Source organism: Myxine glutinosa, chromosome 9 (assembly GCF_964187855.1).
Source record: "Myxine glutinosa chromosome 9, kmMyxGlut1.1, whole genome shotgun sequence".
Taxonomy (NCBI): Eukaryota; Metazoa; Chordata; class Myxini; order Myxiniformes; family Myxinidae; genus Myxine; species Myxine glutinosa.
Window position 1 is genome coordinate 108,831,371 of NC_136269.1, and position 26,516 is coordinate 108,857,886.

The following is a 26,516-nucleotide window of genomic DNA, read 5'->3' on the forward strand; positions in this document are numbered from 1 at the left end:
AGAGGAGTTACCTGGGCGGTAAATACCTTTTGACACGTCCAGTCACCGTGAGTTCGTGCACGAAACCAAGCGTCCGGGACAGTTTTGCCCCGTCTACAAAGACGCGTACGGGTCCGCACGTTGGGCCTCGCTCGCGTCGGAAGCCGCGCTGGGTTTTTGCCCATCTACAAGGACGCGTAAGGGTCGCCCTTGGGGCCTCGCGCACGTTGGACGCCGCGCTGGGTTTGCCCCGTGGCTTGGCAAGGAGGTGCGCTGCAGCCGCGGCCCCAGTCCGAGACGGCACGTTTAGAGCACGTCCGCCCGGGGCTCGTTCAACCGCCCGTGTGCGGAGAGGAGAGACATTGACCACGGAGGGAGTCAGGAGTGGGGCTCACGTGAGGAATGTATAAGATTAAGATGGCCATCTTAGAGTTTGTGTAGATGAGTTCACATGGTTGTAATATTGATTGTGCCTGGTTGTGTATTGTTGATGGCTCGGGGAAAATCTCCGTGGTTGTGTCTTTGAAAGTGTTTGGTATCATTACCATTGGAAATATATACTTGCACATCAGTTGTCGCCTGGGTGAAATTCCTATGGATTGCGTGGCGAATGCGCCTATATAATACTATTTGCTGGCGAAGGTCCTCTCACGGTCCGGGGGTCACCGAGACCTGGTATGCACTGAGGGGACCACGTAACAGAATTGGGGGCTCGTCCAAATTACGATTTGCGGTTTCGCAATTGGGTCTACGTCCGGGATCTAAAAGTGTATAAAATAATAAAATAATAATATTTTTGGTAATTAAAATTTATTAATTAATTATTAATTGGTAATATTTTTTTTTGAGAAATTGGGGAAAGTCTTGGGGTGAAGGTTAACAGGTGTTAACGATAGGCACCATGGCGTTTGTGGCACAGAACTTTGGGGTAACCCCGAGTGAGGCACAGTTCCGAGCATTGCTAAAGTCGGATCTCTTGAAATTGGCCAAACATTTTAACTTGGAGGTCCGAACTAATTTGAGGAAGGCAGAGTTGCAGGCCACGGTGATACAATCTATGGTGGGATTAGGAACATGGGACGAGTTAGCCTGGGAGTGGCTACCCGAAGAACCAGAAGACGTGGAGCTCCGGAAACTGGAGTTGCAATTACGGAGCCAGGAACGGATCAAAGAAGAAGAAAGGAAAGCAGAAAAGGAAAGAGCAGAAGAAGAAAGGAAAGCAGAAAAGGAAAGAGCAGAAGAAGAAAGGAAAGCAGAAAAGGAAAGAGCAGAAGAAGAAAGGAAAGCAGAAAAGGAAAGAGCAGAAGAAGAAAGGAAAGCAGAAAAGGAAAGAGCAGAAGAAGAAAGGAAAGCAGAGGAGAGGAGAGAAGAGAAACAAGCAGAGGAAAGGAGAGTGGAAAGAGAACTCCAGGAAAGAAGAGAAAAGGAACAAGCAGAGGAAAGGAGAGCTGCAAGGGACCTCGAAGCAGAGGAGAGAAAAGCGGAAAGGGAATTAAAGGAACGTGACATGCAGCTTCAGCAAGAAATCAAATTCAAGGAGCTGGAGTTAATGAGAGAACGGGGAGAGGCACCACCCTTGCTGACGGGGTCGACACCTAACCAGAAAACCTGGGATGTGGGCAGACATGTGAGGCTGGTTCCACCGTTCAGTGAAAAAGAAGTCGCGAAATTTTTTCCACACTTTGAGAAAGTGGCTCGACAATTAAACTGGCCGGAGGAGGCATGGACCATACTCGTGCAAAGTGTGCTGGTGGGGAAAGCTCAGGAAATTTATTCGGCGCTACCAATGGACCAATGTGCAGATTATGAGGTACTGAAGAAGCACATCCTCAAAGCCTATGAGTTGGTTCCGGAAGCTTACAGGCAAAAATTCAGGAATGCCAGGAAGAGGGAGAGTGAGACCCATGTGGAGTTTGCCAGAGTGAAAGAAAACATGTTTGATCGGTGGTGTGAGTCAAAAGGAGTCGGGAAAGACTTCGAGACATTGCGGGACTTGATCCTGGTGGAGGAATTCCAGCAGAGTGTCCACGAGGACATCAAAGTGTACCTGCAGGAAAAGAAGGTACCAAAGTTGTGGGACGCAGCCACCATGGCAGATGATTATGCCTTAACCCACCGAATAGGGGTCCACGAACCTAACTCCTCGCCTAGATCTCCGCAGGGGAGGTGGGGAACAGCAGGTGCGGAGAACGACCATACATGGCGGCGGCCTCGAGATGATTATGGGGACAACTATGATACCCCACCGGTTCGAAATCAGAGGGATGCGGGCCCAAGACAAACTTATAGTTCGGGGGGCCCGAGGCAGACCCCGAGTTTTTCCTCCGGGCCTACTTGCGCGTTTTGCAAAAAACCTGGACACTTGATGTCCAGTTGTTACCTCATGAAAAGGGACAACCCAGAGCGGAGTCCGACTATTACAACTCCGAATGCGATGGCTAGCGTAAGAAATCGCCATCAAGAGGGTTACCAACCATTTATTTCCGAGGGGTTTGTGTCACTGGATGGAGCCTCGACTAACCGGAGACCGGTTAGGATATTGAGAGACACAGGGGCCCATCAATCTTTAATGCTTGAAGGCATTTTGCCATGGTCCGAGGAGACGGCAACGAGGGATAGTGTTCGTTTACAGGGGATCGGGGGCGGTGTTAGTGCTCCCCTTCAGGTCATCCAGTTGGAGTCCGATTTGGTGTCAGGACCGGTCACCGTCGGTTTACAAGCCACGTTTCCTGTAGAGGGTGTATCTGTGGTTCTCGGGAATGATTTGGCCGGGGGTCAAGTTTATGGTAACCTGAGGGTTGATAAAGAGCCCAGCAGGGAAAATAACACCACACCAGCTCGGGATGGTGACAAAAGTGCCAAGTTATTTGTAGGGGGACTGAACTTCAAAACAGAGGAAGAAGTTCTGACCTCTGTCTTCAACAGATATGGGCCGCTGGTGGAAGTGCGGTTGGTAAGAGACTGGGAAACGCAACAGTCAAGAGGGTTCGGCTTTGTCACGTTTGCCAGCACAAAAGACGCCAGAGAGGCAGAGAAGAATTGGAATGGCAAGGATTTGGAGGGTCGGACCATAACAGTAGGGAAGGCATTTCGTAGGCGTCGAGAGGTCTACAGGAGAGGACAACTGGGCGGTAGTTTTGGTGGTGGCCGCAGTCAATATTATTATGGAGGCTCCCTGAGTTACGGCCGCTCCCGAAGGAAGAATTGGCAAAGTAGTGGCCGAGAAGAAGACCGGTATTCAGGGGACTACAGGGACCAGTGGTCCCACCCTAATTATTAGGGACGTTCTGAGAAGTTGAAGCACTGAAGGCGGCGGAGCCGCCGAGCCAAGATTCCTACACGAATTAACCGTGAACGCCGTTCCTAAAGGCGTCCATGTAGAGAACTTTCCTGCACGGACTAACCGTGAACTCCGCGTTCCTAAAGGCATCCATGTAGTGAATACTCGGCTTGGCCTCCCGGAAAAGTGCTATCGAGTGGCTTAACTGGCTTTATTTTTAAGTGATAACTGTGCCCGGGGGGAACTGATAATGTGGGGGGGTTGAGTTATCTGGTTTGTTTCTCCAAATTGGCCGGCAAAGAAAGTTTTCGCTGGGTTCAAACTTTCTTTCTTGAAGGGGGGGAGTGTTACATATTTAGGTGAATGTATGTAAATTACCATGCAGGTCTTTGCTTCCGTGTGTAGTATATTAAGTTGTTGTGTAGTTGTTGTGGTTGGAGGGTCAGGAGCCCTTCTGAAACGGAAGTGGCCGGAAGCGGAAGTGACGAAAAACGGAGGAAAAAGACACGAGGGAAAGGAAGGTTTCTTCTTCCTCGCCCCGCGACGACGAGAAGGTGGAATCGACCTTACGCTGCGCGGAAAACGCGCCGTTGCGAAACGTCTGGCGAGAGGAGTTACCTGGGCGGTAAATACCTTTTGACACGTCCAGTCACCGTGAGTTCGTGCACGAAACCAAGCGTCCGGGACAGTTTTGCCCCGTCTACAAAGACGCGTACGGGTCCGCACGTTGGGCCTCGCTCGCGTCGGAAGCCGCGCTGGGTTTTTGCCCATCTACAAGGACGCGTAAGGGTCGCCCTTGGGGCCTCGCGCACGTTGGACGCCGCGCTGGGTTTGCCCCGTGGCTTGGCAAGGAGGTGCGCTGCAGCCGCGGCCCCAGTCCGAGACGGCACGTTTAGAGCACGTCCGCCCGGGGCTCGTTCAACCGCCCGTGTGCGGAGAGGAGAGACATTGACCACGGAGGGAGTCAGGAGTGGGGCTCACGTGAGGAATGTATAAGATTAAGATGGCCATCTTAGAGTTTGTGTAGATGAGTTCACATGGTTGTAATATTGATTGTGCCTGGTTGTGTATTGTTGATGGCTCGGGGAAAATCTCCGTGGTTGTGTCTTTGAAAGTGTTTGGTATCATTACCATTGGAAATATATACTTGCACATCAGTTGTCGCCTGGGTGAAATTCCTATGGATTGCGTGGCGAATGCGCCTATATAATACTATTTGCTGGCGAAGGTCCTCTCACGGTCCGGGGGTCACCGAGACCTGGTATGCACTGAGGGGACCACGTAACAGATCCCGCTCACGCACTCGTCCAGTAGCGAAAAGTTTGCGAAGTTGTTGTTCTCTGTTCACCGCCTCCACAACGGTAACTTCTTTCGGAAAGCGCTCAGCTTTTCTTCAGATTCGATGACATTCACTCCACCGCCCTGCATCTGGCAATTGAGATGATTGAGTGCGTCGAAGATGTCAGCCAAGTACGCCAAGGCGAGGATGAACTCTGACTCTTGGAAGTGTGTTGCATGGCAATGCTGGTGTTCTCGTAAATACAGGGCTAATTCTACACGCAAGGCAAAAACACGGCTCACTAGCTTCCCTCGTCATAACCATCGAACGTTAGAGTGGTAGAGAAGGACTTCGAATTCAGAGCCGATTTCATTGCATAGCTCTTTGAAGATGTGATGATTCATTCAGAGCACGGCTTCGTAATTCACAGTTTCAACAACGATTTTCAGAACATTGGCCAGTTTTGGAGGCAGGGTTTTTGATGCCAGCGCGTGTCTGTGCAGGACGCAGTGCGTGACGATGATGTGTGGTGCATCGGCCTTCACCAGCGCTCCAAAACCGGAGTTGCATCCCAGCATGGCTGGAGCTCCGTCCGAGCAAACTGCAGACACCATGTTCCATGAGAGGCCGTTGCTTCTGAAGAAGTCGTCCACAAGCTTCTTCACATCAGCTGCCTTAGTCGTTGTTGTGAGAGGCTTGCAGAACAGAAAGTCTTCCTTGATCTCGTCTCCTTTGACATAATGCACAAATAAGATGAGCTGGCTCAAATTCGAAACGTCGGTGGTCTCGTCGAGTTGAAGGCTGAATTTCGTCGGGCTCGCAACTAAATGTGCAACTACCTGGGCGAGGATGTCGTCGCTCATATCGTCGATTCTGCATCGATGGTGTCATTTGAGAGTGGAACGAGAGACAACTTGTTTTCAGCAGCTTTTCCCAGCATGATGTTGGCCATCTTCAACGCGGCCGGTTTGATGAGTGTCTCGCCAACGGTGTGCGGTTTGCCCTGCTTTGCGATCAGGTAAGCAACTTCATACGACGCGGTGAGGATCGCTTTGTCAATTGGAACGAAGCCGAGAGTGGGAAAGGTAGTACTTGCTTCAAATCGGAATCTCTTCAATTTGAATTCACCCAGTGTTGCGTCTTTGTACTGCCCCACGCCGTGCAATTTTTTGAAGTGTTCCCGTAGTTTTGCTGGTGCTATGTTGGAGTTGCTCATCCTGACATTGCAAAGAATGCATTGAGGACGCTGACTTCCATCCCATTTCATCAAACACGTGAACCCGTACCGCACGTAATCCTCCGACCACTTCCTTTTTTTGCTCGACATACTGCAAAAAAAAAAAAAAAAAGTAACAAACTGATCTTAATTGAGTTCGGGCAAATAATTATATGACAAGAATTTAAAAAGGAACATGCTTAAATATAATCAGTACCCCTCTGAAAACTGAGAAATTTTAACGAAGAAAACACAACTTATAGTTACGATGACGGGATTTATTATCTACTCAACTCTATGTCACCTCAAATCCCATTATAATATTACATAGAAAACTGCTAATTGTTAGTTTTGAATTGTGACCAAAGGAGTTATATCACCTCCACCTAATTTTCTGAGTAATTCAATCATATTTTATAATCACCATCCACTTTTGACTTTAATATAACTCTGAACCCGCCCTGCATATCCACAAACATTTCCAACTTACTTTTCAATTAATCAGTAACTCCAAATTAAGGCACGACCAATGACGCACGGCACACGGCAAGCTAATCGAGGCTATTCACTGGAATTTCCGAACACCTGCAAAGTCCAAAATCCAGTAAGTAAGTAAGGAAGTAAGCACCATCAACAGAATAATTAGTAAGTTGCTCATTGATTCAACTTACTATAGTCAGTGTGAAACAACATATCTTAAACACAGACCAGAGAAACCATGAATGGGATGGGAATACAATTACAAATAACATTTCCATTCGTTCGTAACATACATAGAAAAATAATAATAATATTAATAATAAGCGTAATTACACATAGATTAAAAATTGATACGAAACTAAAAACAAAAAAAACAACAAGTTGCAATGCGTTTCGGAGGACCTCCGCCGAATCCCTGAGACTGGCTCACTGAACCCCTGGGATTCGGTCGAACCCAGGTTAAGAACCACGGGATTGGTGTTACGATTAGATTTACTATAATATGAATGTTACATTATCATTACTAGCAACGGTACCCGCCCTATGGGCGGGGCTTCAATTGGGAAGCCCAAATGAAAAGGCAAAATATCAGAAATTGAAGGCTTTTTAATTTTAAACGATTCATATAAACATCCGTTGAATCATATCACACGCAAATCATCAAAATCTAAACAGTACATGGCACCCATTTTGAAAAAAGATAGAATTCTGCAAAATGGAAGCGGCCGCTACACGTCTTTCTCAGTCACACGTTTATGTGTGAAGAGTGCACACCGAATCTGTAACACGGAAGCGGCCGCTACACCTCTTTCTCAGTCGCTTTGCACACGCTGCCAGGTCACTACGGAGCTGCACGTTTATATAGGAAGAGTTCGTCAGGAGTCGATCTACTCTCTCTAGGTACATAGAATAAACATTATTTGAAGAATTTCAACAAAAGCAACATCACTGTTCATATCGGTAAATATTATTCCATCGTGTTTGGAAAAACTGGAAAATTGGAAAATTGGAAAACTTGGAAAAATTGGAAAAACAATATAGCCTATTTTACTCCCAGTGGTCCCAGGAATACCCACCCAAAATATCGTTGCGATCAGTTGAGCCGTTTTTGCGGTACCTTCGAACGGACGGACGGACATTTGGTGAATTATAGTAAGATTATGAAAATGATAATTACTATAACAAACCGAGGCGGATTCCTTACTTCTGCGTTATTAATACCGTACACCGCTTATCATTGATTCATGAACCGTACACCGCTTCAATCGAGAAACTTTGCAATAACAACAAAGGGATTGCAGTGTTACGATTATATTTACTATATTATTAGTATTAACGCTATTATTATTGTTACGTTTGTGGGGGTCGGGATGAAATATCGTAGTGGAGATTAGCATGGACCATGTGATGTGGACAAGAAGACCCACAATGTACCTGGCATCGAGCAGCAGGGATAGGGAACCTGGCAGGGTAAGAGTGTTTGCATGTCGCCATAAGGAGCGTGGCTTTTGCGTTAATTAGTTCTAGGGCATAAGATTAATAATTCCCAGTATGTAATTGCCCCTGTGATTTTCCCTATGTTTTTATTTCATCTAAAAAGGGCTGCCATTACAACAACAAAGATAATCGCTGACAGTATGCCCGGACATAACACAACCCGGTGTGTACCCCGGTTTAGAATAGGTACACCGTATCCCTGCGTGTCGTAAGAGGCGACTAAAAGGGTTGGCGTCAGGAAGGGCATCCGGCCATAAAAACATTGCCTAAAAGGAGAACCATGACAATTACAACTACAATAGGCAGTTTACAGCCCGAAGTACCCTGTGGGGGACCCCGCTCCCTCTCGTCGAAACTGAAGCTGGGGAACCCGATCAAAGCAAGGGTGGAAATCACTCCATTTATGACGACAAAATGTCTGATGCCCGACATGGAGATCGGTTTCTGAGGTTTGGGACATGGAATGTAGGGACAATGACAGGGAGATCAGGAGAAGTGGTGGAAGTATTGGTCAGAAGAAGAGTGGACATATGTTGTGTGCAGGAGACGAGATGGAAGGGAAGTGGTGTGAGAATGGTGAAGGGTAGGCAGGGACAGAAATCCAACTTGGTGTGGCAAGGGTGCCCAGAAGGCGTGAATGGTGTTGGTGTCCTGTTTTCTGAGGAGTTTGTAGACAGTGTGGTGAGGGTGACTAGAGTAAGTGAAAGGTTGATGATGGTGAAAATGATGATTTGAAAGCTCTTGGTGAACGTCATCTTGGGATATGCTCCGCAGGTTGGTCGCAGCCATGAAGAGAAGGACAAGTTCTGGTGTGCAATAGAGAAGCTGATGGAAAACGTGAAAGATAAGGAAATTGTTGTGGTAGGAGGAGACCTAAATGGACATGTGGGAAGGTGTATGGATGGTTTTGAGGGAGTTCATGGGGGGTTACAGATATTGTGTGAGACATGAGAAGGTGAAAGGACTTTGGAGTTTGCTGATGGAACTGATTTGTTGATTTGTTATACTCAGTTCCAGAAAGAGGATAATAAGCTTGTTACATACACGTCAGGTGGGTCTACGACAACCGTTGACTACCTGCTGGTGCGTAGGCGAGATAGGGGGCACCTCCGGGACACAAAGGTGATCCCGGGGGAGGAGGCTGTTTCACAGCACCACTTGGTTGTCTGCGACATAAGGGTGAAAGGTGCGAGGAGAGCTCGGCGGGTGAAGTACTAACCGAGAATGAAGGTGTGAAGGTTGAAAGACGTGACAGTGAGGGAGGCATTAAAAGAGAGGCTGAGTATGGTAGAGGATGATGTGGTTGAGCTTGAAAGTGGTTGGATGTCAATGAAAGATAGTCTGTTGGGAGCCGTTGCTGAGGTATGTGGATGGACAAAATGACCACCGAGGCACTCAGAAACATGGTGGTGGTATGATGAAGTTGGAAAGAAGATTGACGAGAAGAGGAAGAAGTTCAAGGAGTGGCAGAAGGCCGGGGGCAGGAAAGGCAGAGCATGAAAGTTATAAGGCAGCCAAGAAGGCTGCAAAGAAAGATGTAGCAAAGGCGCAGGAGGCATGCAGGAAAATGTTCGGAGAAAGCTTGGATTCGGAAGAGGGTCAGAGAGCGGCATTCAGGATTGCAAAGCAGTTGGCGAAAGAGAGGTGCGATGTGATGGGGGGTGAGTTGCTTGAAGGATGAAGTGCGACAAATCGTTGTGGACCCAGATGGAATTAAAGGAAGATGGAAGAGATATATGGAAATACTGTTGAATGTTGAGAATGAATGGGATGGCAACATAGAGAGTAACCCAGTTTTAGGACCAGCAGAGAAGTTAACCGAGAATGAAGTTGAGGAAGCGATAAAAGCAATGAAGAGTAGAAAAGCGGGAGGGCCGACGGGAGTTGTGGGAGATATGTTGAAGGCAGCAGGAAATTGGGGTGTGAAAAGAATGACAGAGATCTTCAATCTGGTTGTGAAAGAAGGCCGCATTCCAGTGCATTGGGAACTGAGTACACTCGTCCCTCCATACAAGGGGAAAGGTGACCCTCTGGACTGTGGCTCGTATCGAGCGATAAAGGTATTGGAGCATGGGATGAAGGTATTGGAAAGGGTGTTGGAGAGGAGGATAAGGAAGAAAGTGAATATTGATGAAATGCAGTTTGGATTTATGCCAGGAAGAGGAACGACAGACGCGCTTTTTATTGTGAGGCAGTTGCAGGAGAAGTACATGGAGAAGAGGAAGAAGTTGTTTCTTGGGTTTGTTGATCTGGAGAAAGCATTCGATAGGGTTCCACGTGAAGTAGTGACATGGGCATTGAGGAAGTTAGGAGTGGAGGAATGGTTGATCAGAGTATTGATGGCAATGTACAAAAGAGCGCGCACAGCTGCAAGGACGAAGGACGGGAACAGTGGTCAGTTTGAGATGAAGATGGGAGTGCATCAGGGGTCGGTACTATGTCCACTACTATTTGTAGCCGTGATGGAGGTGCTGGCTCGGAACGTAAAGGAGGGTTTACCGTGGGAGGTCTTGTACGCAGATGATCTGGTGTTGATTGCAGAAAGTATGGATGGACTGAAGGAGAAGATGAACAAGTGGAAGGAATGTATGGAGACAAAAGGTCTGAAGGTGAATATCGGAAAAACGAAGGTGATGGCAAGTGGTAAAGCATGTGGTGAGGTGGAAAGAACTGGGAAGTGGCCGTGTGCTGTGTGCAGGAAGGGTGTCGGAGTGAACTCCATTCAATGTACAATGTGCGCTGAGTGGGTTCATCAAAAATGTAGTGGTTTGAGAGGGTCATTCACCAGTGTGTCAGCTACATTCAAGTGTAACGTGTGCACAGAGGGAGCTGCAGATGGAGGAAATGTTGAGTTGGATCTTGGAGACGGCGTGAAGCTGGAAGGTGTGAAAACATTTTGTTAACTAGGAGACATGCTGAATGGAGAAGGTGGATCAGACTCGGCAACGGTTGCTGGAGTGAGATGTGCATGGAAGAATTTTCGGGAACTGAGTGGTCTGCTGATGAGGAGGGGAGTGTCATTGAAGCTGAAGGGAAAGGTGTATGCTGCATGTGTGAGAAGTGTTTTGATTTATGGGAGCGAGACATGGGTAATGAACGTAGAGCAGCAACGAAGGCTGGAAAAGGAGTGGAAATGCGAATGGTTCGGTGGATGTGTGGAGTGTCATTGAGAGACAACAACAACAACAACATGCATTTTAAGGCCATGTTCCCTGCTAGAGCGGGGGTTAGCCTTGCGGTCCCCATGACAATCTTCTCCATTTTGCCCTATTTTCTGCATCTCTCCTTGTTAACCCCCTTGCCCGCATTTCTGCTTCCACCATCTTTAGCCAAGTCTTTCTCGGTCTTCCCCGTCCTCTACTTCCTTCTACATTAACTTCCATCACTCTTCTCAACCAGTCACTTTCATCCTTCCTCAATACATGACCAAACCATCTCAACCTGTTCCTCTTCACAGCATCAATCACAGGCAATATTCCCATCATCTTTCGCAATTCATCATTTGTCTTCCTCTCTCTCAACGATACTCCGCACATCCATCGAACCATTCGCATTTCCACCCTTTCCAGCCTTCGTTGCTGCTCTACGTTCATTACCCATGTCTCGCTCCCATAAATCATAACACTTCTCACACATGCAGCATACACCTTTCCCTTCAGCTTCAGCGACACTCTCCTCCTCATCAGCACGCCACTCAGTTCCCGAAACTTCTTCCATGCACATCTCACTCGAGCAACCGTTGCCGAGTCTGATCCACCTTCTCCATTCAGCATGTCTCCGAGGTAGCAAAATGTTTTCACACCTTCCAGCTTCACGCCGTCTCCAAGATCCAACTCAACATTTCCTCCATCTGCAGCTCCCTCTGTGCACACCTTACATTTGAATGTAGCTGCCACACTGGTTAATGACCCTCTCAGACCACTACATTTTTGATGAACCCACTCAGCACACATTGTACATTGAATGGAGTTCACTCCGACACCCTTCCTGCACACAGCACACGGCCACTTCCCAGTTCTTTCCACCTCACCACACGCTTTACCACTTGCCATCACCTTTGTCTTTCCGATATTCACCTTCAGACCTTTTGTCTCCATACATTCCTTCCACTTGTTCATCTTTTCCTTCAGTCCATCCATACTTTCCGCAATCAACACCAGAACATCTGCATACAACAACTCCCACGGTAAACCCTCCTTTACGGTCTGAGCCAGCACCTCCATCACAGCTACAAATAGTAGTGGACTTAGTACCGACCCCTGATGCACTCCCACCTTCACCTCAAACTCACCACTGTTCCCGTCCTTCGTCCTTACAGCTGTGCGAGCTCTTTTGTACATTGCCATCACTACTCTGATCAACCATTCCTCCACTCCTAACTTCCTCAATGCCCATGTCACTACTTTGCGTGGAACCCTATCGAATGCTTTCTCCAGATCAACAAACCCAAAAAACAACTTCTTCCTCTTATCCATGTACTTCTCCTGCAACTGCCTCACAATGAAAAGCGCATCTGTCGTTCCTCTTCCTGGCATAAATCCAAACTGCATTTCGTCGATCTTCACTTTCTTCCTTATCCTCTTCTCCAACACCCTTTCCAATACCTTCATTCCATGCTCCAATAACTTTATCGCTCGGTACGAGCCACACTCCAGAGGGTCACCTTTCCCCTTGTATAGAGGGACGAGGGTACTCAGTTCCCAATCCACTGGAATGCGGCCTTCTTTCACCACCAGATTACAGATCTCTGTCATTCTCTTCACACCCCAACTTCCTGCTGCCTTCAACATATCTCCCACAACTCCCGTCGGCCCTCCCGCTTTTCCACTCTTCATTGCTTTTATCGCTTCCTCAACTTCCTTCTCAGTTATCTTCTCTGCCGGTCCTAAAACTGGGTTACTCTCTATGTTGCCATCCCATTCATTCTCTGTATCATTGAGATGAGATGTCATTGAGAGAGAGGAAGACAAATGATGAATTGCGAAAGATGATGGGAGTAGAGCCTCTGATGGTTGCTGTGAAGAGAAACAGGTTGAGATGGTTTGGTCATGTGTTGAGGAAGGATGAAAGTGACTGGTTGAGAAGAGTGATGGAAATGAATGTAGAAGGAAGTAGAGGACGGGGTAGACCGAGAAAGACCTGGCTAAAGATGGTCAAAGAAGAAATGCGGGCAAGGGGGTTAACAAGGGGAGATGCAGAAAATAGGGCAAAAGGGAGAAGATTGTCATGGGGACCGCAAGGCTAACCCCCGCTCTTGCAGGGAAAATGGCCTTAAAATGCCTGTTGTTGTTGTTGTTGTTGTTGTAGTATGCCCGGACATAACGCTCGGCAAGTAAACCCCGCCCAGCCGAATATTCCCGAAGGATGGCCGGACTTCACCTTGAAGGACCGTAACTGACAGACCAGGCCCCGAGCTTCGTCATTGGGCGTCAAGCAGACCGTAACACCCTGCCCCAAAGGGGGTGATTGGTCATGGAGATGGGATGAGCTATTGGGACGTCAGGATTGGTCGAGTGTGACATCAGCGAGGATAAAAGGAGGGTTCGTCCCTCCTCCTCGCCCTCTCTGGTACTGGTTGCGTGGCGGGCAGTCACAGAATTAATCGCTCTCGGGTTGTGGGCTTGGCCGCGGGCGGTGGCGCATTTTTGGCTCGTGTGCACTTGTGGAAAAAGACTGAGCAAGAGCGGTTCGGGGCAGAGGAAGAATCCGTCTTTTGGCTCTCTCTTATTCTGGCCTGGGTCAGGACGGCTGTGCTCCATGCTGTGTGTGCCTGAGTGATATATCGGAGCATTGTGGAGTGTGGAACAACCCGAGGAGGAGGACGTTTTGCCACCGCTTCATGGCTCAGGGTGCCGCGTGGTGCTTCGAGTCATCTTGTGCTCTCCTGCGCGGAGACTCGGGGACCAGTCGCGCTTGTCCTGGTCGGAGCAAAGCTGAGTATCGGCCAACTCACCAAACCATTTTTTCTTTTCTTTTGTGTTTTCCCCTGTTGTGTCATTGTGTCTGAATGGAGGGTCCTCAAATTAGAAATTATAGTTTTTACCTCACCATCCACTTTATTTCCGTGCTTTATTTTCATTAAATCCTTTATTTTTGCATTTCATTCTTGCGTTGTGAATTTTGCTTGTCTCGTATTTGTGTTTGTGGGTTCGAGGAATAAACTCCATGACGGCCGTCCATTCAGCTAAGACTTTGGGCCCTTCCTGCATGTGGGAAAATATAATTCCGCCAAGTTCGTGTATACGCCTTGGAGTAACAATTTTCGGCTATTTGTCTGCGGCCGGTGTTCATCGGCCACCAACCTGACATTATTATTAGGAAAACAACACTTCTGTATTAAGAAACCTGGGCTAAGTTATCCAAAGTGGCGGGAAAGTGAGGCACGAAGACATGAAGCCTAAGGCCTCTACTTACTGTGTCGTTGGAAGATTCGTAACGTCTGTGCTTTTGATATTTGATGATCATTTTAACATTCCGTTTGTTTGTGTTTCACACTGAATGAAAAACTTAAAGGTAGAACATGGCGATTGTGATATATGACAGGTTCGACGATATGTTCGGCCTGAACGACATCGGAATCAAAATGGCGTAGTGTTGAGTCAGCCGTTGTACGCTGTAATGACATCAGACGTAATCACACCACTCTGTCATGTGACCAGATCCTCAGCTCTGATTGGTATACGTTTGAGGGTACATACCTACGTCATACATACATACATACGGACAAACAAACACTGTTCTAGACTGCTTTTCTCTATGGGCTACGCCATAAATAAATAAATAAATAAATTAATTACAATATATATATATATATATATACACACAGTATATGACATTTTATTTCTTGGTGGCAGGGTATGATGTGAACAACAACTATACCTTAATGGTCACCCTGTCAGTTATGCTGAATTGGTCTAGAAGGCATGACGTAAACGAGGCTAGCCTCTTTTGGTAATCCTTACACTAACACAAAAACTAACTCCAACATTAAGTAACAGTGCTAATCTCAGTGCTAATGCAGTGCTAACACCTGCTAGTTTAAACCTTTCACTATCACATAAGCTTAGTCCAAATCCTAATGAATCCTACTCCGAGTGCTAATTCGGTGGTTTGGTGCTGTGAGAGTGCACTCACATGGCATGTTATGATTTTTGAGGCAGATGAAACATAAATGGCGTTCCATTAGGTGGCGTTTGTGGCCCACGTTAGCACATTATTTGCGGACAGACAGCCAAACAGACCCAAATACAATACCAGCCTCTCTTCTTCTGGCAAGGGTAATAATGGCATCTGCTGAAAGTGCAGGTTATTCGGTGAATCTGGGTCAATGGAAAGGAAGTGAATTTGGTACAGTACGGGGTTTCATCATGGAAATGACCTGTGAAAATATGAATCCATTGATAAACTCCATAATGATAAACCCGAGACAGACCAAATCTCTCTCCATTGAATGAATTGGTATTCTTTTTTGGAAGTAAACCAAAAAAATCCTTTTGTCTGTACAATTTTGGGCCCGTATGTTCATCATTATTACTAGTTCATGGACACTTAACTTGTATGCATTTTTATATATCCCGCCACAACTTTTCCAGTGAATTTTATACGATTGTCCAGTGTTTCTGCCCTGGCCGCTTGGCACATCTGATTCAGCCACGATGCTCGTCAATGCATCGACCAAGTCTACTCCTCTTTCCTTTAATTGTCTATTCCGGCTGGCACTTTTAGAAGGACTTCTCTTTGTTAAGATTGGACCTGCTGCTGCACCTCAAGAGTTGCACTCAAGTTCACCAAATGAATGCTTTGTTGCTGTCCTGCACCATGTACGGTATATCTGCACAGCATTTTCTCTTGGCCTTTCAGAGTAGTGGTGACACGAACATCCAGAAGATCAACATTCAAGTTTGGAGTTGTCTGATACAAAATTTCACAATTGGTCCTGCATCAAGGGCTGTGTGCGCCATGAGCGTTGTGTCTCTCATAGAGATTCATTTTTCTGTATCTTTTCACAATAAAATTTGTTTATTCTTGGATAAATTGTGTGCGTAGCTTGAATAAATGGATACATGTGGTTTCCGTAGCTCAGCTTATTTCCATGCTTTGAAGAAAGGCTCATACCTTCTTCTCTGTTCATTGGCTGAGGGCATGGCTGCGCTGCTGATGCAATGCCCCCTGCTGGTTAGGGCAGGAATTTGTAATTTGTTTAGGGTACCGGAGAGAGGTGGCCTGCCCGTGATAGGTGGCCTGCCCGTGATAGGTGGCCTGCTCGTGATAGGTGGCCTGCTCGTGATAGGTGGCCTGCCCGTGATAGGTGGCCTGCCCGTGATACGTGGCCTGCTCGTGATAGGTGGCCTGCCCGTGATAGGTGGCCTGCCCGTGATACGTGGCCTGCTCGTGATAGGTGGCCTGCTCGTGATAGGTGGCCTGCTCGTGATAGGTGGCCTGCCCGTGATACGTGGCCTGCCCGTGATAGGTGGCCTGCCCGTGATAGGTGGCCTGCTCGTGATAGGTGGCCTGCCCGTGATAGGTGACCTGCTCGTGATAGGTGGCCTGCTCATGATAGGTGGCCTGCTCGTGATAGGTGGCCTGCTCATGATAGGTGGCCTACTCATGATAGGTGGCCTGCTCGTGATAGGTGGCCTGCTCATGATAGGTGGCCTGCTCTTCACAGCTGTAAAAACTCACACCTCAACATTCGGTTGGGAAGATTAATTAGTCCGTCCCCCCTCACAGCTAGAGACTGTGTGTGTGTGTGTGTGTGTGTGTGTGTGTGTGTGTGTGTGTGTGTGTGTGTGTGTGTGAGTTTGTGTGAGTGCGTGTGAATGTGTGTGTGTGTGTGTGAATGTGTGTGTGTGTGTGTGTGTGTGTGTTAGTGTGTGTGTGGGTGAGTGTGTGTGTTTGTGTGAGTGCGTGTGAGTGTATGTGTGTGTGTGTGTGTGTGTGTGTGTGTGTGTGTGTGTGTGTGTGTGTGTGTGTGTGTGTGTGTGTGTGTGTGTGTGTGAGAGAGAGAGTGTGTGTGTAAGTGTGTGTGTGTGTGAGTGTGTGTGTGTGTGTGTTAGTGTGTGAGTGAGTGTGTGTGTGTGTGAGTGTGTGTGTGTGAGAGAGTGTGTGTGTGTGTGTGTTAGTGTGTGGGTGAGTGTGTGTGTTTGTGTGAGTGCGTGTGAGTGTATGTGTGTGTGTGTGTGTGTGTGTGTGTGTGTGTGTGTGTGTGTGTGTGAGAGAGAGAGAGTGTGTGTGTAAGTGTGTGTGTGTGTGTTAGTGTGTGAGTGAGTGTGTGTGTGTGTGTGTGTGTGTGTGTGTGTGTTAGTGTGTGTGTGTGTGTGTGTAAGTGTTTGTGTGTGTGTGTGTGTGTGTGTGTGTGTGTGTGTGTGTGTTAGTGTGTGTGTGTGTGTGTAAGTGTTTGTGTGTGTGTGTGTGTGTGTGTGTGTGTGTGTGTGTGTGTCTCCCCATCCATTCTGGTCATGTATTTTTTTTACCATATGAGTTTTTCTCATTAAATTTTCAACAAACTTTTTTATGAGAATATGGAGAAAATTCGCAATGCCTCGCCACTTCACTACGTCATTGGCCGGGCAATGTCACGTGATTTTCAGGCGCCATTTTGTTACCCATTCAATATTGCGTATTACCGTCGGATTATTACGCATTGGTGCGTTTTATTGCCTTTGATTGTGATTGAAATGGTTTGTTGTGTAGCAGAGGGGTGTCATTCACGAGATGAACAGAGGATCCAGAGGAATTTTCGGTTTTCTCATACTTGAACAGACAAAAGGGCGATTAACTCAGCGAAGTAAATCCTGTAATATGTATTAGCCGATCATGTGAATTTAGTCTCAAAACCACAAGGAAGATATTTTAACAGAAAGCAAAGTATAACTAACACTTGATAGTAAATGTCACATTGAAATCTGGTGTCGCAATCGATCGCGAGCTTTGGCCAGATCACACTCTTCACAACCTAGAGGTCGCGGTTGATCACTGAATGAGGGGAATTTGATGCTTCCATAATACCGAGTATGCCGAGTAATACCGAGTAATACCGAGTAATACCATAATACCATAATACCCATGATACCGAGCTTCTCCCTCTAAGCACCCACCCTTGAACCTATCTGACCCTACCTCCGGATATCACTCTCATCCATGTCTCAGCTGGGTCAATAATCAGTTTGTAATTTGTGTCTTTATAGCTGAGATCAGCATAGGCTAAAGGGTCAACATAGGCCAAAGGTCAACAACAATTTCAAATTTCTAAAATCCTCAATTTTCATCCGATTCACTTGAGCTTTGAATGGGATTTACACATCAGCTATCTGAATTCAACCACTAATTATTTGTGAGGTCAAAAAGATGCTCTACTTGTCTACTGAGTGCCATTGTGCTTTGTTCTCTTTTGCCAAGTGTCGCTCGATGAATGATTTTTCATTTGTTTGTTTGAAATCTTATGATTATGTTAGTATGATTCCACATGCTCTCCTGTCTTCTAGGAGAGCATGTGGCTGTGGCCATGTGGCTAGCATGTGGCCATGTGGCATGTGGCTAGCATGTGGCCATGTGGCATGTGGCTAGCATGTGGCCATGTGGCTAGGAGAGCATGTAGCAAGCATTGAAATTGGTTTAAAATGCCTTAAGTCGGTGCAGTAGTAGGCTATGCTGTTTAATCTACCAGCTGAGCACCGGGGGTATTGCCCCTATGTTTTATTTTTTTGTGAAGTCACCTGTTTGTTTTGAACACCATTTTGGTGGTAATGCTAATTTGCGAAAATAAAAATTGAGACAAATAAAGGAGCGATTTTGCGTACGTATTAAATAGATCGTCCTATAAATACGGACACTCGTTTGTATCTGGAGAAAGCAATACCCAAAAGAGGAAGTAGGGTTATTCATGAAACAAACCGATGAACCGACCTTAAGAATGCCGTTTAAAATACAAAACGAGCGTAAATAAGACTTCCTCTGTTATAATTTGGACGTTACGTGTCAAAACAACTTCTCAAAATAGTAAATTAAAAATACTTTTGCTACGCCCCGCCCCTTTCTCCTCCCTCCTACTGACACGTAGTCGTAACGTAACCCTTGGTTTCATCGTCAGCCGTTTCCTGTTCCCTCGGTATTATTCTTTTTCCATCCTGTGCTGTGTCTCAGCGCTTGTTGAGAGCTGCCGACTTTGTTTTACGTCAGAGGGAAGGGACATTGCTGGAGTGAGGGGTGATGGAAGGCGCCGGTAAGCGGGATTCTTCATGAAACTCTTGTGTGGTCATGTTTAGGCCCCAGCACGACCTGTCAGGAAAAACAAATCTATGCCTCATGTCATGTGTGTAAAACAACCTGCTCTTTGGTAAACAAAGATGTTTGCATTTTCCTCTTGCTCCATGCTCCCTGTTCTCCAATCTCGACCCCGCCCCCTTCTACAACCTCGACCCTCCCCCCCTTCTACGACCTCGACCCCCTCTCCCTTCTACAACCTTGACTCCCCCCCCCCTTCTACAACATCGACCCCCTCTTCTACAACTTCGACCCCCCCCCCCTTCTACAACCTCGACGACCACCCCCCCCTTCTACAACCTCGACCCCCCCCTCTACAACCTCGACTCCCCCTCCCCCTCTACAACCTCGACTCCCCCTCCCCTTCTACAACCTCGACTTCCCCTCCCTTCTACAACCTCGACCCCCCCTTCTACAACCTCGATCCCACCCCCTCTACAACCTCGACCTCTTCCTACTTCTAGTGTCACCCCCCAACCCTTCCCTCTTCCCCCCCCAACCCTTCCCTCTTTCCCCCCAACCCTTCCCTCTTCCCCCCTAACCCTTCCCTCCTCCCCCCTGGTGTTGTAATGTTATTGGAATGTATTATAAGGCCATAATAATATGGAAAAGAATAGATTTTTTCCCAGAAATAATTTTTGCCAAATTAAGTTTAAGCTACTGGACTGCACGTTAAACACGTTAAACACGACTCGTCAAGAGTACAATAAAATAATTTTGATATAGAATCAATGCAGTGACTTCTCTGCAGAATAAAGTTGTTGAGGATTTCAGTTTCACGTTTATTTCATTAATCAAGGCTTTGCATTCTTGTCCCATCAATTACCATAATTTGCCTGTGATCCCAGATTCAGATCATAGTTACATAGTTATTATCTCTTCGTATCCTCCTCTTGTATCCTAATAATACGCTATTATCTCTTACTAGCAGAAGAACCCGGCATTGCCGGGCGGGGGAGGGGAGGGGAGGGGGAAGAGGAGGGGAGGAGAACGGGGGAGAGGGGAGGAGAGGGGGGGGGGGAGGGGAGAAGAGGGGGGGGGGAGTACCCGGCATTCCGTGTATAAACGTGAGGGAGAAGAGGGGGGAGGGGGAAGGAGTGGGGGAGGGGGGAGGGAGAGGGGGGATGGGAGGGGGAGGGGAGACCCGGACATTCCCAACCCGTACATTCGCCCTCTCGACTCAAGCTCACTCGGACAAAAGCCTCGCACAAATTACACCGTGAAGGCCCAATGGCCATGTCTATGCCACAAATCAAGTACGTGAGCGAGTCGGGCGCACTGAATTGAAAATATATAGAACGCTCATACTCCGTGAAAAGTGAAGCCAACTGGCGGCGGAAATGGAACATCACGTGATCGCTCTGAGCGAATCAGCGCGCTGCTCTGCCACCGGTCAGAATCCATGTATAATATTCCTCGCTGAAAAAAAATCTATGTGAAACATGCTACTATCTATGCTAAATTAATGCTAAATCATGCTAAATGCTAATCATGCTAAAATCTATGCCACTTGCTGTGAGTTTATGGCGGCAAGGAACATCACGTGATCGCGTCACGAACATCATTCGTGATCACTTAGACTACGGATTTTTATGTTAAGAAAATAGGCCTTTTATGTTTTGAAAAGCGGAATTTTTTTTTTTTAATGTGAAAAAATCCCGAAATATTTTTTCCCCCCGTTTTATTCATTTTTTATTATTGCCAAGTTTTTCAGAAATCAGTCAAAAAAAGAACAAAAAATGGTAAGCTTTTTCCTGCACAACATTAAGCACTCTGGGCTAGTAGACAGGTAAAAAATGACGTTCAGGTACCTTTATTGCAACCGCATTGTTTGATAAGTAGAGGACTAGAAGAAATTGACAAGACCCTTTTAGGAATGGTTAAAGTAGGTGTTTGAAATCATTATCTTGGTAATGTTCTCCTTGGTGAGGCGGTGTCGGCGGTCGGTGAGGACGTTTCTGTAGACGGAGAAGGACCTTTCCACGTCGACGCTGACGATGGGGCAGTACCTCAAGAGGGGGATGTCAGCAAGCTTGACTCCAGCCGGCACACCAACCTCAGATCCGTGCTGATCTCCATCCAGGATCAAAGCCACTGTCCTCAGCACACCAATGTCGGGATTGTGCTGCAGCACCGCCTTGAACTTGGTGAGCAGGATCTCCTTACGGCAGCCTCAGATCTTTTCGAGCTCCTCCTTGGCCTGATCAAGGAGCTGGAAGGCCTTGGCCAGCTCCATGCCGGCCTCCTCCAGCTGCTTAAGGATCTTCGGGATGAACGGCACGTGGGCATTTAAGAAGACCAAACTGAGCTTGATGTCCGCCTTTCCGAACAGGTCCTTGGCACTCCGGATTGCCATCGCGTCGTCATCGTTCAGCTGGTCCACAATGTCCTTGACGGCCTCGAAGTGCTCGGCGTAAAACACCGCGGCGTCGATCCACGTCCCCCACCGAGTCAGAATGGGCTCCGGGGGGAGAGAAAGATTGGGCTGCAGCTCCTTCCAAAGGACAACACGCGACGGGGCTTTGACGAACACCTTCTTCGTCGTGGCAATCAGGTCGTTGACGTCCTTGAACATTTCTCGGACTGTCTCGCAGAAACGGTGGAGCGCGTGGGCAACGCAAGTCACATGCAGCAAGTCCGGGAAGAGTTCCTTCAGGGCATGGCCGGCCTTGATCATATAGGCCGCGGCGTCGCTGACGAGGACCTTGAGGCACTCCGGCTTGAAATCAGGCCAAAGATAGCGCAGCGTGTCATTGACTGCGCGCACGATCTCCCCGGAGTTGGTCTTCTCCAGAAACATGCACTGGACGAGGTGGGGATGAAAGTACCCCTCCTTGGACAAGCGTCCCGCGATGATGTTGGCCACATATCGACCTGCCGAATCGGTCGTCTCATCGACGGACAGCCAGATGGGCTGCTGTCCGAGGTCGGCACGGATCCCCGCCAAGGCCTCGTCGTAGCACTTGTCGAGGTAGTGCTTTCAAATCCAGCTTTCATCGGGGATCTGGAGAGTGATGTGCTTCTCCAGGAACGACCGGAGGGCAGGGTTTTCCAATTTCGAACATGGGATGCCAGCGGCCAGCATGGCCTGGCACAGCTCCTGGGCCACGACGTCGCACTTGTGCCTCTTTCCGCCACCAAAGTCCTCCATGGTGGCTTGCGTGACCGTCCTCTTCTTCTTCAAGGCCAAGTTGCTCTTGTGGCGGTCTCCTCGGACATGTTGGGCCAGCTCAGACTTCTGCTTCGCCCGGAAAGTCTTTTCACAAGCTCGACAGAAAGCCGTGTCACTCGACACGTACTTGAAGGTGGCCCCATCGCCGCCAGCGTTGAATTCCTTCAGCCACTTGTCACGAAGAGCAGCACTCATCTTGATAGGAGACTTGTTCACACTTTGTGTACACTCTCTCACTGTAGTACACCACCTCACTGCTGTACACGCTGGGGATGCAACGCACGCAAGTGGACGCAACGTTTTGTTTTTGAGATCGATCGCAGTTTAAAATTTCGATCGCAGTTTAAAATTTCGAAAAATTCCCTAATTTTTTTTAGCGTTGCCAGACATTTTCAACCAAACAGGTCATTTTATTTTATTTTTCCCGAAAAAGGGCGAAATTTTTTTTTTCTCCGAAAATAGCAAAATATTTTTTTTGCGCGCAAAAAAGCCGTTTTATGTGAAAAAATATTTTTTATTTTTTCACATAAAAATCCGATGTGCAGTGATCAGTGATCACGTCATCACGTGATCGTGATCGTCATCAATGAGCGCGAATGAGCGAATCAGCGCGCTGCTCTGCCACCGATTCAGATTCCGTGTATAATATTCCTCGCTGAAAAAAATTATGGATCTAAAGATGAAAGAAAAGAAAACCTATGTGGTGTGAATGGCAATGTTCCTCGCTGAAATGTGAAAAAACGCAATCGCTTTTCGCTCTGAAATACGTGCGAACGCGTATGAGTTAATGGCGGCAAGGAACATCACGTGATCGCTCTGTGCGAATCAGCGCGCTGCTCTGCCACCGGTCAGATTCCATGCATAATATTCCTCGCTGAAATGCGCCGAGGTAAAAATATGGTAAAAAAATATTATGAAATAAATTTCCTATCCCCCACAAGTAACCCGGTGTGGTAATCGAAAACCGATTCAAAATGGCCCCTCGCTACGACTTTCCACAATCGCATTTTATTTTCACCACTTCAAATCGACCGATTTTTACCAAATAAAATACCGCACTCGATGCACGGATGTCATGTTTGCGGCAGAAATTGAAACAGATTCTAATTTGGAAATAAAATGAAGGCGTGCACAATGAAACAAAATCTCCTCAGAATCGAAAGTCGTGCCGCAGGACGTGGTGATGTCACTGCGTTTCAGCCTTAAAAACTCAATTTTATATAACTCCATATTTTGAATAACTCGGTCAATTTTTGCCCAATCTTCGCCAAATGAAGGTCCCCGTTACCTACAGATACCCCTCTATCCTCCTAGGGGCGAAGTCAGCATGAATTTCGTAGGAAGGGGAAGGGGTCCCTACTCGCTGATAATATTCCTCGCTGAAAAAAAATATGGATCTAAAGATGAAAGAAAAAAAAACCTATGTGGTGTGAATGGCAATGTTCCTCGCTGAAATGTGAAAAAACGCAATCGCTTTTCACTCTGAAATACGTGCGAACACGTAACTGAGTTAATGGCGGCAAGGAACATCACGTGATCGCTCTGAGCGAATCAGCGCGCTGCTCTGCCACCGGTCAGATTCCGTGCATAATATTCCTCGCTGAAATGCGCTGAGGTAAAAATATGGTAAAAAAAAATTATGAAATAAATTTTTAGGTCGGCCATGTTCTTCCCAGGCTCAATGGCCATGTCTATGCCAAATATCAAGCACGTGAGCCTCTCCGTTTAGGAGTCTATCGGTTATTTACACACATTACATTACATTACACACACATTACACACATTACACACATTACATTTACATGCCAAATATCAAGCACGTGAGCCTCTCCGTTTAGGAGTCTATCGGTTATTTACACACATTACATTACATTACACACACACACACACACACACACACACACACACACACACACACACACACACACACACACACTGTGTTTTATATATATAGATGGTATGTGACCTTGCTGAATGAAGACAGATGAATGACAGAATGAATGAATTGCGAAAGATGATGGGAATAGAGCCTGTGATGGATGCTGTGAAGAGGAACAGGTTGAGATGGTTTGGTCATGTGTTGAAGGATGAAAGTGACTGGTTGAGAAGAGTGATGGAAATGAATGTAGAAGGAAGTAGAGGACGGGGAAGACCGAGAAAGACTTGGCTAAAGATGGTGGAAGAAGAAATGCGGGCAAGGGGGTTAACAAGGGGAGATGCAGAAAATAGGGCAAGATGGAGAAGATTGTCATGGGGACCGCAAGGATAACCCCCGCTCTTGCAGGGAAAATGGCCTTAAAATGCCTGTTGTTGTTGTGTTGGTGTGTGACCTTACTGCGTTCTTGTCATTTAACTTCTCTATTAGCCTAGTTTTGTGTGTTCAAACAATAATGAATAAAAAACATCTTTGTCATCAAATACTATCTTCATCGTAAAGCAGCATTTTGTCCAGTTTAATTTTTACCTCCACCACCAAAGGTGGAAGGAAGTTATGTTTCACCCCGGTCTGTTTGTCTGTGAACTGGCCATCTCAAAAAGTTGTGTCGTTGTTGTGGATGGATTTGGCCGAAATTAGTTGGACAGTTTGGGCGTGTGACGAGGATGAACTGATTCAACTTTGGTGAACATCCGGATCTGGATAGAGGAGTTTTTAAAATTTTTTATAAGTGATTCTTCACCATTAAGTGACAAGGCCAAAAACGATATATGTAGACGGGTTATGACAAAACCAGGTGGATGAGTTGGTAAGGCAACAAGAACAAGCCAATTCGATTTTGGTTTTGTTCCGGATCCAGATATGGCCGATCAGTGGGATACAAAACGTAAACTGTTCAACCTGAGCCATGCTGGGTCCACTATGCACATCATGAAAGCGATTGTGTTGCTCAAACGTCAGCGTAGTTGGGACAGGAATTTGGCCAGGTTATCAGTACACATTGGCCAACTCTTTGCGAAAGACACAGTGGGACCTTTCAGATCCACCAGCGAATGTTAGCAGATAGGACACTCAACTTGACGGTCAGCACATCCTGTATCTAAACCATCAGGATATCTGCTTAGAGTTGGATCAAGGAGTGAACCCAGAGTAGACAGCTCAAAGGTGAGTACACTACTTCTGTGCTTTCCTGTCAGTACTTGGAGGGTGGTGGCTCATGTGGCCTTTGCTTGCTTGCTTTATTGTAAGTTGTGTGGTTATTTGAAAATTTATTTATGCATACATGCCTGGTGTTGCCTGGTGTTGGCCTGGTGTTGGCTTAGCTTGGTGTTGGCTTAGCGGTTAGGGTGCCGGCTTGGGATCCTAGGATCCTGGGTTCGAATCCCGGTCGATCGCTGAATTAACGCCGGGGGGGCTGACTCAGCCTGTCATCCTTCCGAGGTCGGCAAATTGAGTACCAGCTTGCTGGGATGAATGATCACGGTGTATATCCCGATTTAGAATAGGTACACCATATCCCTGCCCATCCTAAGAGCGTGACCAAGGGTTGGCGTCAGGAAGGGCATCCGGCCTTAAAAACATTGCCTCAAACAGGCAACCATGATTGTCATGGGGCCCGCAAGGCTAACCCCTGCTCTAGCGGGGAAAATGGCCTTAAAACGATCATTCATTCATTCATTCATACATGTCTAATACATGTCATTGTCACTTTTGAGACAAGAACATGGTAATAAAAGAATAGTTGATAAACGCATGTCGTGGTGCAGTTTGTTATGTGCTTGCTTTGTCTGATGTGTCAAAATGATTGGCAAACAAAAGGGGGGAATTCAGTTCCCATCCCATTCAGCTCATTTTTGGCATTTTATAAATGTATCAAGATTTTCTATCTTGAACTAGTGCATTTAACCCTCTGTTAGTGCGGCGGCGCTTTGGACATGGTTAGTGACGTGCAAAAAGGGTTTGAGATGCCCTGTCACACTAGCGGAGGGTTACGAATTGTGAAGAAAAGTGGCTTTTGGTCAATGATCTGGTTCCGTCTTTTTATTACCGGAATGATGTTCGATTGCAATTTTGGTGAAGGTTTTCTTTTTCAAATGGTTTGGCCTCAGGTGACACTGGGAATCTAATCTGGCTGTGTAGATTGTTGACTTTTTGTACAAAGTGTGGTTGTGGTGGTGGCTTGCATGACATGAAAACGTGGCAACTGTAGTCATTTTGCTGGATTAATTATGGTAATTTATCATATGTGCCCTTGTTGCCATGGCATTAATTTGAGTTGTTAATTGTTTGCCATATTTTACAGGTCCAGCACAAGTCCCGATGATGTCACCGAATGGGTCAATCCCACCAATTCACATCCCTCCTGGCTACGTCTCCCAAGTAAGAACTTTTAACCACTTTCCTCGCCACAAGGGA

At 46.9% G+C, this 26,516-nt stretch overlaps 1 protein-coding gene across 3 annotated transcripts in view; it reads left to right on the forward strand.

The window, feature by feature from the left end:
• FNDC3A (fibronectin type III domain containing 3A) overlaps positions 1-26,516 on the forward strand; it is a 440,266-nt gene that overhangs the window by 235,897 nt on the left and 177,853 nt on the right. For 2 of the 3 annotated variants that reach the window (XM_068128578.2, XM_068128579.2), the window contains one exon: positions 26,404-26,480. In XM_068128578.2, the coding sequence (XP_067984679.2) occupies positions 26,404-26,480 (77 nt within the window). Of the gene's footprint in view, positions 1-18,588; positions 18,953-26,403; positions 26,481-26,516 lie in introns of those variants that run through there. The other variant, XM_068128580.2, reaches the window with a different exon arrangement.